This window comes from Pieris rapae, chromosome 1 (assembly GCF_905147795.1).
Source record: "Pieris rapae chromosome 1, ilPieRapa1.1, whole genome shotgun sequence".
In the NCBI taxonomy this organism is placed as follows: domain Eukaryota; kingdom Metazoa; phylum Arthropoda; class Insecta; order Lepidoptera; family Pieridae; genus Pieris; species Pieris rapae.
The window spans coordinates 12,331,362-12,347,163 of record NC_059509.1 but is presented as its reverse complement, the minus strand read 5'-3'; the positions used below and the strand labels follow the sequence as shown (position 1 = coordinate 12,347,163).

Sequence of the window (15,802 nt, the reverse complement as noted above, 5' to 3'; positions counted from 1 at the left end):
AGCATATTAAACTACCAGTTCGTAAATAATAAGTATTTAAAATTACCGCCATTTCACATTTTAATTTGAGAACCCCATTAGTAGAAGCGTTGTTGTAAATCCAATATGGCGTTATCTGATGTTTTAATATTTTGAAGGTACGTCAATTTGACGATTCTGTAATGTGTATCCCGGTAAATATCTTGTTTTTAGTGTGGTTTAAGTATAAAATGTAATCAATGATAAAGTTTTAGTTTTATGTTAGTTTATGAAAGTGTAGTGAAAGTCTGGTGATTGTATTGTTTTGTTTGTAATTTCCGATAATTTGTGATCCATTGTCGTACAAAAATTTAATGAGCTCAATTGATATTTACGTTGGTGCTTATCAGTAAACGTTATTTCCTAATATATACGTTGTTATTTAAATGTAGTATGTTGTGTTTTTGAAAAGACCCGAGAGTTGAATTTAATTATAGTAATTATGTTCTATCTATATATGCAAAATTTTAGTGGTTATGTGTACATTATAGGATGTTTTTTGTTTCAGAAGCCTATGTTTTATTACCAATGGGAGTTAAATAATTCAAACTGCCGGTGCATATGAATAGCGCCCGAAAACGTGATTCATAATTTGAGATATTAGTTGTAGTCGCGCGAATGCGATCATGACTACTGACACTAGACGAAGGGTGAAGCTGTATGCTCTGAACGCTGACCGGCAGTGGGACGATAGAGGGACAGGGCATGTATCCTCATGTTATGTTGAGAGGCTAAAAGGCACCTCTTTATTGGTGAGAGCAGAATCAGATGGAACATTATTATTAGAAAGTAAGATCCAACCAGATACAGCGTATCAAAAACAACAAGATACTTTAATAGTATGGTCAGAAGGTGATAACTTTGATTTAGCTTTAAGTTTTCAAGAGAAAGCTGGATGTGATGAAATATGGGAGAAAATTTGTCAGGTAAGTGTGGATTCAAAATCCTTGTTGTATTTAGTTAAGTTTATTAAATTGTATATATGGGATAGTTATATAATATTTTTACTTTCAATTGCATTAATACCACAATCATATTTTGTTTCAATAAGTAATTAATCTGAAACACAAATATTCCAATTTCTTATAACTTTAACCCTTGTGTTTATAGGTACAAGGCAAAGATCCCTCTGTTGAAATAACACAAGATATAGTTGAAGAATCTGAAGATGAGAGGTATGATGAAATGTCTGATAGTGTACAACCAGTAGAATTACCCGCCTGTGAAATGGGTCGCTTGGAAGATATCAGTGAATTGGTAAACAGTTGTTTGGTCTCTCCAACAAGAAAGGACAAGCTAGCAGCAGCTTTAGAGAGCCAGCACTATATTAAAAAACTTCTCAATCTCTTTCACATGTGTGAAGATATAGAGAATATTGAAGGCTTGCACCATCTCTATGAGATCTTCAAAAGCATTTTTCTTCTCAATAAAAACACACTGTTTGAAACAATGTTTGCAGATGACACAATATTTGATGTTGTCGGATGTCTTGAGTATGATCCCAGTTTACCCCAGCCTAAGAAACATAGAGAATATTTAAGAGAGCTTGCTAAATTTCGAGAAGCCATTCCCATTAAAAATAAGGATTTACTAGCTAAAATACATCAAACATATAGAGTACAGTACATACAAGATATTGTCTTACCGACTCCAACAGTTTATGAAGATAATCTGTTAAGCACATTGTCCAGTTTTATATTTTTTAATAAAGTAGAAATAGTGAAGCTAATAGAAGAAGATGAGAGGTTTTTAACAGATTTATTTAAATTACTTATGGACAGTAAGACACCAGATGTGAAAAGGCGAGATCTAGTTTTATTCTTAAAGGAATTTTGTAATTTTTCTCAAAATCTTCAGCCCCAAGATAAAGATGCCTTCTATAAGACACTTGTGTCATTGGGGATCTTGCCTGCTTTAGAAATAACACTAAGTATAGATGATCAGAAGACTAAGACTGCATCTATAGATATTTTGACATACATAGTTGAGTTTTCACCTTCGGTAGTGAGGGATTACACATTACAACAAGCTAACAACACTGAAGAGGTAATTTATAATATATTTTACTCATTAATAGCTTCATTAATACAAAAAAAATATGCTAATTTTTTTTGGAATAATAATAAAATATTTTTGATATTTTACTCATTAATAGCTTTGTTAATTTAAAAAAAAATCATTAATAATAAAATAATTCACAATATTTTACTCATTAATACAAAAAAAATCTTACACCATCATCCTATTCCAATAATAATTTAAATTGTTTTTATTATATTTCAGGAACAAATGCTTTTAAACATTGTGATAGAACAAATGCTTCGAGATAGAGATCCTGAGTTGGGTGGGGCCGTACAACTTATGGGTGTTCTACGTATACTTCTCGATCCCGAGAGTATGTTGGCATCTGTGAATAAAAGTGAAAAGGCGGACTTCTTAAATTTTTTCTACAAGCACAGTGTACAAACTTTAATAGGTAAAGTTTTTTTGTGAATTTATCAAGAGTTCAATATTCTTATCTGTAACAAATCTTATTTTCTCTTCTTTTTTTAAAACATGTAGCATTTTAAGCAAAAATAGAAATATAAAAAATATACTAATAACTTACAGCACCCTTACTAGACAACACAACAGGCGAGACACCACTAAAAGAAGATTACCATACAGTGCAGTTACTCGGTTTAGTGCTGGAACTTCTTTCCTTCTGTGTCGAGCATCATACATACCACATCAAGACCTGTATATTAAATAAAGTAAGTTTTTAATATTTTACTTATATAAGTCTCAGTCCCCGGGTGGGTTGTGATATTTTTTGCTATAAACCTTCTACACCTTCAGATGAATTAAACATTTTGTTTCCTTGGGACTCATACTTTGGACATTTTGGTTAAACCATTAAAAATTATTAATGGATATTAATTATTATTTTCTGTTGAACTAAAAAGGTTTATATAACAAAAAGATATATCTTTCTGTTGCCACTCAGTTTTTATATTTAGGTATTGGTTATGTAGGTAGGTATGTTAGAATTTTTTTTCCAATTTAAATTCCATTTGACTTTTGTTTTATAACAATGCCCTTAGGGCCATATGCAGTGTAAACTCTATGTAACACGCTAGGATTTTACAACATACACATAGAATAATGATACACTCTACATAGCATTACACATAGCCTCAATAACGACAATTAAATAATAAGGTACTTTTTGAGTTGCCGAAATTAATGAAAATGCTTACGAACTTTCTAAGAAATCCGTTTGCATGTGAAATGTAATTACTTACAATAGTCTGAAATAAACTTTTGCTATTTCTAAATACAGATTTTTCTCCTCTTCCTTTATCTACTCTTTGTTTACATTATACGTAGAATTTCGGATTCTATATAGATAGATAGATTTTTTTTTTTTGGAAATAAAAATTTTAGTGTAAAATCTAATGCAATCTCTCTTTTAGGATCTGCTCCGTCGTATTTTGGTCCTGATGAGATCGACGCACACGTTTCTGGTCCTCGGCGCTCTGCGGTTTATGAGGAAGATTATCGCCTTGAAGGACGAATACTATAATCGTTATATTATAAAGGGAAATCTCTTTGCACCAGTGATAGATGCGTTCCTTAGGAATAATGGAAGGTGAGTTTATACTTTATGATTTTATAAGTAGGAATTTAATTAAGTACCGAATTATTGGCAGTATTCAATTTTTTATTATTTTTAGGTTGGTTATAATTTTTTTTGTAATTTATAAATAAATACCAAAGCAATAATAATTTAATAGAGGTGTAATTACATTATTACTAGAATATTAATAATAGACAAATGGCATAGACTGTAGAACATTTATCTAAAATTATAATTTGGATTACATTTAGCAGTTAAAATGGTCACAATATATCAATTAGTTTTGTTATTTTAACTAAATTAGGTTTGGGTTATTCAAATCCATCTGCTTGGATCTTTGATTTTGTTTCTAAAATGTTACAAGACTTTAAAGTTTATTTTCAAGATTATTTTTTTTTAGAAAAAATATAACTATATTTATCGGCTTTCAGTTAAACTGAATTCATACCTTTATAAATTGAAATTAAAATACTATTTGTTAACGAACTCATACGATAGATGTATGATTTCTTTGAATAATCGCATCAAAAACATTTTTGACATTGCAGGTATAATTTATTAGACTCGGCTATATTAGAATTATTTGAGTTTATCAAACTTGAGGACATAAAGTCGTTGTGTTCGCACGTCGTAGAGAACTACGGCAAGATATTAGAGGACGTGGAGTACGTGCAAACGTTCAAGGCGTTGAGGACGCGCTACGACCAGCATCAGGACAAGCTGAAGGAGAGAGATAGAGGTGAGCCTAAAGAGATTTTTCATTAAAATAAATAAAAATGTCTACTTATGTACACGCATTAAAAGTTAAAAAAAATCTTTCGCCGTATTCTGACGACACTAAAAATAAGTTTATTGACTATATCTCGCTTCAGGGTGTCGGTTTTTTTAGACGGTGCGCGCGCGCATCAATTTACTCTCATATTTTTTTCCTAACGCGGCAAAAGAAGTGTAACTTAAAAAAAAAAATATTTTTAATTAAAAATATTTTAATAAAATACGTGGTAGGGGAAAGTGTGATAATTAAACCAATAAGTGGCGAAACTTTTAAGCTTACAAGTATTATTTTAAATTTAATTAAAAACAATAATACTAGATATAACCCAAATGGAATACATAATATATACAAAAAGGTTCAAACATTTAATCGATTTGACATGAATTTGTTAATTAAACTAGTTTTGCTTTAGTTGAAAGCTTTGACCTTAATTGCACTGAGGCCTGCAACTTTTGAGGTAATTGTGTTGCAACTTAATGAGCTAAGAATGTTTTCGTGTAACTCAAGGTTTTGGACATATTCAAATACAACCAGTATTACAGCTCATACATGGCCGAATTTTAACAAATATATACATATACTATTTTATTTTATCATTTACTATGTAGATGAAACAAGGTCACAGGACAATTATTAATTTTATAAACTAATTAGATAAAATGCATTCGATTAATTTGAGAAACCTTGGGTATGTTTTATATGAATAAAATACATAATAATATAAACATATTATATAGCTAGAGATAATTGTAATTTTTATATTTTTATTAGTAATTATTAATAACCTACATAGTTTAGTTTGTATGTAAAGCAAAAACTTCGTAAATAAAGTATCAGAGAGCTTAGTGCCATCGTCCGTCCCATAAAGAGTAATGGCAATAAATTTAAATTAAAAAGGATTTTTCTTTAAATGAAATACCGCCACAGACAAGAGCACATGTGACAATAGATACAGATACCTGCAAACTTCTTGAGCATTCAACAAGGAAGTGGGGGAAAATTTACGCATTACTTCCGCCGCCCCGTGATACCTAAAAATCGCTTCTACGTAGGATGGATTTTTGTTCAAAATCTTTGCCGGTATGTGTATCTAACTGTCTTTGACACATCTCGATTTTTGTCTTCAATCAAGCAAGTATTAATTGCGCACATAAATATTTAATTAAAAAACCTATTGATACCGCCGTGATTCGTTATCTGTATGTATGAATATTTGATTCCAGTAAGTGGTAGCGTTGGAGTATCAGAAGCGGTGGTTCCATCTCTCCTCCGGTCTCGGTACAGACGCGAAGCGCGGCAGCCTGATGACGAAGAGGAGATGTGGTTCAATGATGAGGACGAGCTGGAAGATGAAGCGCCTCTCGATACAGCGCAGACGCACGCGCATCACGCGTTGGATGCGATCGGTGAGTATTGCTATTAGTTTTTTGGAGTAAAAAATTATGTATTTTTATATTTTAATGTGTACAGCATTGTAATATTGATTTTTTTTACTGGTAATTTTTGTGGGAAATATAAATTAATTATTTGTATGATAATTTATAACAAATATTTTTAATAAAATACTAATGGTATTATATATTTTATATAAATGTCTTTTAAATAAATATTGCCTTCGACAGCATCGTCATTATTGGCATTAGTGAGCGTCATGTGGGTAGAGTGCAAACACAAAATACACTAATATAGATAGTACAATATTTAATAAAAATTAGTTTTAACACTTCAAACGGCACTTTAGCCTAACTTGTTGTTAAAGTGGATCTGCTGCTCATTATAATAAGCAGGGGAGTCAAGGTCAATCAATCTTACTTTTAATCACAATCTACGCAACCAGAAAAAACACAGACACAACTCGGTCCAGCGTCTCATCACCACATTGCACACATGAATCCTCTTCCCCCGAACGCGCTGTCATAAGTCAAGATGGCGCCTTTTTTACTTGATTGGTACGCCCAGTACGAACAATAGCCGTACTTTAATTCGTATAGTTATTATTTTAGACAATAGACACTAGAAAACAATTCAAATCAAATTAACTTATGAATCTCAATGATGAGCAAAAGTAGGAACAAAATACATCGCATAGCATTTCCTAATTATCGGAGCATTCCCAAACATATATACATATATATATATATATAATTTTAAATGTCCATTTCCAGGAAAGATAGTGGAGAAGAAAGTCTCCCCGACCACAGAGGTGGCGAACGGGCCAAGTCGGGTGCTCAGTGCGTCGCCGAAGCCCCAAACAGACGTACAGGTATCGCCCACATTACTCAGTAAGGTAATTAGTGTCCTACCGATCACGGAGGGGGCTTTGCATCGCACCTCACTGGCAACACATTATTATTATTACTAATACCACTTAGCATTAATATTTTATTTCCATCGAATTCCGTACGTACAAATGATGAACAGAACGACTTTGGATAGGTCAAATGACACAAAACATCATTTGTAGTTAGTAACACATAGTTTTAAGATTAATAAGTAATTTCAGTCTAACCTTATATAACACTACTTACAGTCTCTTTTTAAGAGAAGATACCTGTTCTTTTCTTCTATTTTTTTACTTAAGACTTACGTGCACTAACACTAAATCACTAATTCAAATGTTTTCTTCTTTTTTTATATTCTCACTGGGCTTATGGTGTCGAGGTGTTTAAAATAAAATATTAAATGTTTTTTAAAAATAAATAGTCAGTTTTCTATATTGTACCGCATTACAATGTACAAATACATAAGTATAAACATTTTATTTAAATTTTAAAAGTCAGTATATATCATTTTTAGTTGTAATATCTGATATAGTGTGTCGCTGGTAGATACAAAATAAAATACTGTTCATCTACATTGAATTTTTGTTGCAAGAAAAATAAATATTTGGAAGACTTGATTCGCAAAGAAAATTTAATCAAGACTAATTTATAACAATACTTAATTTGTATAGAGAAAACAAATCAATGACAGTATTTTATTTCTTACCTATTTTTAGTGAAATTCGCCGCATGCCGTTATAATTTGCCTTGCCTTCGCATCTCCAAGTCAAAGGTGCCGAGTCGCGTCATCAAAGCCGGCCTGTCATAGATAACAGCTCTATCACAGCCAGCTTTGATGAGCACGAATCCACCGCCGAACCCACCAAGCAATACGACTTCGTCTTCGTATTGCAAATGGCATTTGGAAGAAATTGTATTAAGCTTGTGAGAAGAGACATTTTGTTAGACATGAGAAATTTCACTTAATATAAGATTCAACATATTTTTCACGGCGTTATAGGCGGTTTATACTATATAAAAATGTATTTACTTAGTATTTTTACAGCTAACACATAGCCATATGATTACAACACACAGACAATATACAAAGCCAAAACAGATTACATTTAACAAAATGTATGAAACACTAAACATTACATTAATAGACAAAAACTGAAATGAATACTTAATGTTTTAAAGAATTAACTGAATTGTTGCTGCTGCGGTCTTCTAATATTTCCTAGTATCCTCATAGTTTGAGTGTGTGTGTTTCCATAATAAAACTTTATTTAGGGAAGGAATGTTCATACCCATTTCAGCTTCACTTCAAGTTTTGTAAGAGAAGCATGTTTTAATATTTAGTAAGAGCTAGTACGTATTTGTTGTACGTAATATGAACGTGTGCTTCGCGTTTCATTGATTGGTGTCAAACTAAACATTTATATATATATATAGTTAAACATATCACAGTATTGTCTCTTTCTAAATGCCCTTTTTTTTTACCTTGTCTTGATTATAACGAAAACAAACGCAGCGTGGAAGATCGTTTCGGAGATATGCACGTACATATTTATATATTTGTTTTCATAGAATTTATAGAAAATCGTAGAATTAATTTGCGCTTGCTACGCTTCAGGTCATTAGTATTTAGTATATTTATATAAAATCTGTTCCAGGGATTGGTGGATTATGACGGAGATTCCGATGAAGAGGAGGAAAGTGGGACGAGCGGTACGAGTGGAACGAGTGGGACAAATGAGGAGCGGGACGCAAAACGGCCCAGACTCGCGTAGTCTTCAAATTCCAGTTGTCCCCTAACGTCTCCGCTGGAGAAAGTATGATGTTCCCGGGGTCCCAGTTTCAAGGAATATATACCCCCGTCTCGCTCCCCTGTGCGTACGTAAGGGCTTTTTGTTAACATGAAGCCAAGTTCATGGTAAACGGTCCGTTTCCTAAACGTCGATTTACTGATAAATAACGGAACGTTAAGCGTCAAAAGGCCGACGGACCGTTTTCCGGTAAGCTGAACTTAGCAAAAGTCTACCAAATTTAAGAGCCGCTTAAGTAAGTTATATTTGAGTGAGTTTAGTTGAAAAAATGTAATTGAGCGCGACCCCTCATTTGCGCGCGATTATATCTCTGATTCGTGTGATTAGGTAATGGTCAGTTTAAATATATTTTCTAAATAGCCAAAAAATCTAATTTTTTGTTAAAACGTTTAATATTTGCCTTCCATATTTTAGCCTAATTTTAGTTTGTTATCTATGGTATTTGTGCATATTTTAACTATGAATACATAATACAACCATAATGCAAATTAATGTAACGTTAGGGTTGTATAATTTGTTGAAGTATATTAAATTATATTATCTATAGTACTGACAACCTTGGACCGTTTTAAATATTTTGTATCTATATCAGAGAAAACTGGCCATTACTAATCTTCCATTCCCGAGTGATATTAATATCACTGAAATTTCAGTAATGTACAGACGAGTTTTATCCTCGCTAATTATTTTATTAATTAAAAATTATCCAAAACGAAATTGCGGCCGACGTTCAATGATCTTTTTTTCTGATTTTATTCCTGATGGTACTGCCATATTTTTTTAATACAAATGTATATATAAAAGCGAATAACGCTCTCACGTTTCGGCCGCTAATATTTATTAAATTAATGGGGGTTATTCTGTAATTTTGTTACGATTGATGTTTTAGGCCAAAAATTCACATTAAAAATGAGCGTATAAGTCGTATCTCAATACAAAATAACCCAGTATTTATGCTTTTTATTATAATATATAATGTAAATACGAATGGCACTCAAGTGTCGCATTATCATTAGTTGAACGTCGTAGTGTATTAACCGGGAGGTATCACAATGTAGAACAAAATATCGGTTATGGTATGTCAAAACGGCCGATGCGTACGCATTTACGTACGTATACGTCAAACAACGTATACGTACACGGTTGTACGTATACGTTGAACACACGGAACGCTTAATTATAATTTATACAAATTTTCTTAAAGAAAATTATTTTCGGAGCTCGGTCAGCCTGACGTATACGTGTGCGTACACATGGGCTGTGCATTTATGTTGCATTTCCAAATTAAGGAAGCGAATTGTTTTATCACAAATTCTCATTAACAATAAAGAAACGATTCGTTATTCGTAAACGATTGAAATGAAACATAAATGTTTCTGAGCTGTGAGGTCACCATACGGATTGATTGTAATCAAATAAAGTACAAAGAAAATGTGAGTGGGATTTATTATATTACTTTTAGTAAACGACACAAATGTGGAATGTGTGTATGTGTGTTGAGAGGATACACTAAACGACCAACAATAGAATATTTTTATTGGAATTGCATCTGTAGCTAAAACAATTATCGGCAAATTACTGCAAGTTACACAAGTTGCGTTTTCAGTTTTATTTCTCTTGAACCGTCTAAAGCTGTCTTAAACACTCTGTAATTGATTCTTTCCTTAAAAATAAACAACGCATGAGATTTTCATAAACAAGTGTTTCTGCATACGTTTGCCAAAGTATTAAGTATTGAAATGTTTCTGTCAGATTTTAATAATCTTAGTGTTGGGTGTATTCGTATGGAGAACTTGGGCCGTATTTGGAACTAAAGGGAACAAAATAAACCATTGGTCAGATAGGACCATGAGATATTTCAAACTGAAGATATTTGAAACTAGATACAAGTAACGTTTTAGAAAAGGCTTTTAAAAAATAAAAGCCTTATTTGATATCGATTGATTCAAGCTGTCAAATCTAATAGCGTACGTTACGTATACCAATTAACGTAACTATTTCAATATTTCAAATGCGGCTTAACACGGATGGACATTAGAAGAATGTTCATACGTACTCGACACAAGTTTGACATTTTTTTCTAATACTTTGTCAAACTCTTGAATGCTACTACAATCCTGGTAGTTCTGTACATATAGAAATATTTAAAAAATACGTTGCATACATTAACCAGTGGTTAATGCATCGGTTAAGATAATCCTTAATTTTCAACGTAAGGTTTTGTAAAAATCTCGAGTTTCATCGATTTTGACGAAACACTTGTGTAATTCGCATGTAATTGAACATACGTAGTAATGTCTGACAATATTTATATGTACGAGTTTGCGATTCTTAATTTTGACACGATACTCGTACATTTTTCAAAGGTGGCGATCGCTTTGATGCACAAAGGGGGTGGTGGGCGTGGCAATTTCAAATAATCCACCATTAATGATCTGGATAATGTGACCCGTGATTGGGGTACTTGGCCTTCGCTTCGCCTTACATTCTCATGCCCACATATTCAAAGTTACTATCAGCTTTCTGGGTTTCAGTTCAAATAGTAAGAAATGGTATTTGAAATATGGATCGGGAATGAACTAAGCACTTAACGATTATATAGAGAATTCAAGATTTTATTTCGGTGATTCAGTGCATTCTTAACCAAAAATGTTACCAGAGCCACGCAAAAGCCAGTGTTGCTAGCCTAAAATTTTTGGTGATGTTTTACTAAAATTTTTCAACAACAAACATTCCCCCACCACAGATACGGTCTAGTTCTCAATGACAATAGACAAACGGGGACATCGCTTGACATTAAAGAATTATTTAAAATGATTAATTTTAAATGTAAGCGTGGCTTTGAGATTTTTTCGTTTAAAGCAATATAGATTTGATTTTTTGTACTGTATTGTTAATGAATAAAATACAATTACAAAAAACGTAATTGTAATTTTCTTAGTCCCCCAACGACATTTCGAAAATGACGCTCGCGGTCTCTTACACCAATAAGACTGTTTAGGCGTAGGAGACCCCGACTGTTATTTAACCCAAATTGTCTTATGCAGGATATTGGCTTTCAAAGTTTTCAAAGTTTATTTTAACAGTCCAAAACATATCAGTTTTAATAGTTTTTATAAATTTGATCTCAAAATGTTGTAATTCAAACTACATGGACGCAATTCAATTAATCATTTTTTAACTTATGCACAGCGACGGCGAGACAAAATTTTACGAGCGTTGAATGAATTGTCAGAAATTTGTAAATATTTTGTGTACTTTATTTGTCCTGTGAATAATGTCCAGTTTCCATATCGCCTTACGAATAACGCACGGTTATTCGTAAAGTGTTTATCGAACGGCATCATCCGACTGTCAATTATATTTGATTTTTTTTATATTCCTTGAAATGACTTCCGCTGGTTAAATTTCTAGATAAAAGTAGACTGTAACAATAACTATTTTTTATCTGTCTAGGTGGTTGACCATCGTAAACTAATTTATACACAGAATTAAATTTATAATAGATTTAACTATTGGCGAGTTGTGTAAAATAAATAAGCTTATAATAATGCTATTATTATGTCACTAGTTACGTAAGCAATATAAATATAAGAAATACGATACATGTTGTGTTATTTATTTCGACAATTTAATCATAGTGAAAGAACAAGAGAAAAACAATTACTCTATTAAGTAATTATACTAATATAAAATGGGCAAGTTTTTCGAACAAGCTAACAAAAATAAATAAAATCATCACCCACAACTTCTATGGAAAACGGTAATTAGAAAGATAAATAAATATATTTATTTTTGTACTTTCTTAAAATTTTCGTTGCGAAATCTGAAAACATCTTTTTCTAGACTTTTCTACGCGTTTGTTATATCAATTAAAAAAAACATCCCTTCAAAGACCCGATTTTCTATACTTGAAGTGGAACCTGTGAAATTTAAAATCCATTTTAAATTAGCCATGCGGATTCTGTCATTATTGATTAACGCAAGTTCTTCCTGCAACTGTCACTCACCGCCAAAGGAAAACGCCCTGACACAGGCTATTAATACCAACAATAAATACATAAAATTGAAAGAAGCGAATAAGATTAATGGCTGCTTTCCACCACTTCGGTCTTAAGTTTAGTAGCGAGGGCCCTTCGTAACTGCATCGCGTCTGGAGACGGAGCTGGTGCTGATCCAGATAGAGCTGCTTGGGCCATTCGTGCTGATTTAGGCCTTTGAAACTTTGCTGTGCCTTCGCCACCTTGAATAACGTATTTTTATTTTATTCAAAAATTAGAGTCGATCATAAGTGTAGTAACCACGTGGTAATCTCTCGTAAATTTATAAATGGTATAAATATTAGTATGGCTACACATAATTATTTACTTCATATTCCTTCCTAGAATGCCATTTTCTACAACGGCGTAGAATGTCAAAAACATGTGGATCCTTCAAGAGCGTACCAATTCTTAAATGGTTGGCAACGCACTCGCGAGCCCTCTGGCATTGAGAGTGTCCATGGGCGGCGCTATCACTTAACATCAGGTGAGCCTCCTGCCCGTTTGCCCCCTGTTCTAAATAAATAAAAAATCTAAACAAAGGCGGGTAAACCTAGCCGCTCTAGGCTCATGTGCCGCCACTTTCTCAACACCTATAGACAAGATACTATGTTATAGATATCTTTAGGCACGGTGTACTAGATCTTCGTTAAACTGCGTATGCGTTGTCTAGTGTCTATAGGAAACAGTTTCTTGAAAGAACTACAAAAGGCAAAAAATTTCATCGAGACAAATTTGTAGACATAAATTTAACTAATATTTAAAAAAACTGGCACGTTTTGCCGCCCTTCGCATCTTGCCGCCCTAGGCCCGGGCCTACTGGGTCTTAGGGCAAATCCGCCTATGGATCAACAGATAGTTCATAAAATTACCGCCAGAAAGAGCTTCAGTTTCAGCACCAAGTTGTTTTTCACGAACTTGCTTCTTTAAAGCCAGCAACTTGTCCCTCTGTTGTTTTAAATACTCTTGTCGTGCCTTTATTTCTTCTTCCGATACCTTTAAATACAAATGAAGAAGCAATGAAAACAAATGAAATTTCTCGATTGAATATGAAAACATATAAGCTTTATTGCGAGCTGATTGCAGCAAATAGTTTTCAATAAACTAGTGTTACAAACGAAGTTAGTACAAAAAGAAACCAAAAAGTGGTTTCGTTTCCACATTATATATATATATATATAAACATTATATATATAGAAATTGAAACATAATTGAAAATTGTAAAAACACGATTTTTTTTATAATTTATGAAATATTTGTTGTGTTTGATATCCCGTAATTATTCAATAAGATTTCTCCCGCCTGATTTGTTTAAAAGACATAGGTTATCATTCACCATTTCACCATTTTGTGCCACAAAGGCTGTTAACTTACCTCTGGCTTTTTCGGTACAATGACAACCGGAATCTTGATGTTTGGTTTTTCTTTGGGGGTTTCTACCGCTTTTATTTCATCTCTTTTTTCAAAACTATGCAGTTTCGTCAGAAGAGTTTGCTTCTCAGCCTTAACCTCTTCTGGTGGCACTGTAACCTCATCAGTTTCCAAGTCATCAAGTGTAAGTCTAAATCATAAAATATATTTAAAGATTTTTCAGGGCCTCCACAATAGAGACATTTTTATTTTATTTTCTGACTAGTAAATAACTTTTATTTGATTTTTTTATGTGTTTGTTAAATACTAAAAGAATACTCGGTTTCCCAGTACTCTTATATTGATTGAAAAATTTTATTTATATTATTAAAAATATTATAATCATTTTATTTGAAAAAGAATTTGTAGCCAGAGGATCTTCACTCCTTTGTGCCCCAAGGCCTCCAGACCTCTAAATCAGGTCCTATGTATACTCGTACAGGTTACCTCACCCCATGGTAATGGGTCCAAGGTAAGGGCAAATTTAGGCCTCTATGGTTTTTTTTAAGGAACAAACCGGAAGCGGAATTTATTCGGAAATACTTTAGTAGGTAGCCGGTTTCACAGTGCTGTGCGCGGTAAAAACTGCCTTAAATAACGCTCAGTTGAGGGAGGATCAAACTAGTTTACGAACAAACTAAGTTATGAACACATTTATGAATGTATTACATGTTTACAAAAAGTAAATCTTACTTCTTAATTTCAATCATGACGTCATCGTTATCCGGCCATTCGACGCTCTCGTCACTTTGTGAGGAGTCCAGCTCTTCGCCATCACACGAGAATAAACTTGGCATAGTGCCATACCGTTTTTCGATTAAATCCAAAGCCTGCGGTCAATATTATTATTTAACATATTAAATATGTTAATTGTATTCTATTATTGGAGATTCTTGACTGCCCTAAATATAACATAGTCCTAAATATAATTTTTGTAGTTTACAGTAACCTGCAATTGTAATTCCACATTCTTATGTGTCATCATTTTAACGAACATTTCGTAGTCGTTAGCGGCCCATATCTGCTCAAATAGACGTTTGTGAAAGTATGTGGGAAGTCCAGCTAAATCACTCGCGGAGAGGCGACATGCCGCTTCAAATTGATCAGCCGAGATACCGATATCATCCATAAACGATCCAAGCATCACGTCCACCTGATAAGAGATAACACGAGATTTTATGAGTAGGTATGCATGTCTTATAGGAAAAAACTCAGACATCATCGATTACGTAACAAGGTTTAAAACTATGTATTGTAATTCACATAGGTCGGTTAGAAATTATATTGTATTTGTAGATAGATATTTAAATATTTTAGCACGGATACTCATACCAGGTTCCTATATTCATCATGTATCTTCTTATAATCTGGCCTGTCAACAACTTCTCCATCGTCCGAAGGTTCGAAAGCTTAAACATAATAAGGTCATTATGGCTTTACCCTTGAAAAGAATAAATGTTTGAACATATATAAAGACCATACATACGCAAAGATTTTTCTTCTATAAATGTTTGTAAGGGAACATTCCACACGGGGCCATGTAGGAAACCAACTAAAGAGTCAAAAACCCAGGCGTTGTTGTCCATATTCATGAGGTCCAAACTTAAATAGATGTTAATGCCGCTCTTATACCGATTATGAATTAGCCTTGTCAATATTTAGATTATTATTTGCATTTTAGTTGCTATAGTAACGATGATAGCTATATTTATATGAATTTTTTTAAAATTTGTTATACTTGCTGTCATAAAAATATGATAAAATAACTTTATGATCCTATCCTGTTCAATGAATAGTAGAAACATTCTTTACTAATTTAATAAATTAATTGGGATTTAAATGCGATTATA

General features: G+C 32.9%; 2 protein-coding genes across 7 annotated transcripts; one reads left to right on the top strand and one right to left on the bottom strand.

Annotated features, from left to right (window-relative positions):
• Nucleotides 1–76: 76 nt before the first annotated feature.
• Nucleotides 77–9,939, top strand: LOC110997496 (serine/threonine-protein phosphatase 4 regulatory subunit 3). 5 transcript variants are annotated; one of them, XM_022265676.2, is made up of 10 exons: nt 77–137; nt 527–944; nt 1,129–2,064; nt 2,302–2,494; nt 2,629–2,771; nt 3,474–3,649; nt 4,186–4,376; nt 5,636–5,818; nt 6,578–6,699; nt 8,350–9,939. In XM_022265676.2, the coding sequence occupies exons 2-10, from the start codon at nt 645–647 to the stop codon at nt 8,464–8,466; spliced, it is 2,361 nt and encodes a 786-aa protein (XP_022121368.1). In that variant the 5' UTR covers nt 77–137; nt 527–644; the 3' UTR covers nt 8,467–9,939. The 5 variants fall into 5 exon arrangements, with proteins under 5 accessions (XP_022121368.1, XP_022121372.1, XP_022121367.1 ...); XM_022265680.2 differs by having other exon boundaries at nt 94–173; nt 6,578–6,675; XM_022265675.2 differs by having other exon boundaries at nt 94–173.
• A 2,168-nt stretch (nt 9,940–12,107) lies between these two features.
• LOC110997454 (cilia- and flagella-associated protein 36) lies at nt 12,108–15,649 on the bottom strand. 2 transcript variants are annotated; one of them, XR_002600333.2, is made up of 8 exons: nt 15,439–15,649; nt 15,285–15,361; nt 14,902–15,105; nt 14,646–14,782; nt 13,917–14,103; nt 13,415–13,538; nt 12,513–12,745; nt 12,108–12,425 (listed from the first exon to the last, which is right to left on the bottom strand). XR_002600333.2 is itself a non-coding variant. In XM_022265616.2 (7 exons), exons 1-7 carry the CDS (start codon nt 15,542–15,544, stop codon nt 12,588–12,590), a joined length of 993 nt encoding a protein of 330 aa, XP_022121308.2. In that variant the 5' UTR covers nt 15,545–15,649; the 3' UTR covers nt 12,402–12,587. The 2 variants fall into 2 exon arrangements, 1 of the variants encoding a protein (XP_022121308.2); XM_022265616.2 differs by having other exon boundaries at nt 12,402–12,745.
• Between the last annotated feature and the right edge of the window lie 153 nt (nt 15,650–15,802).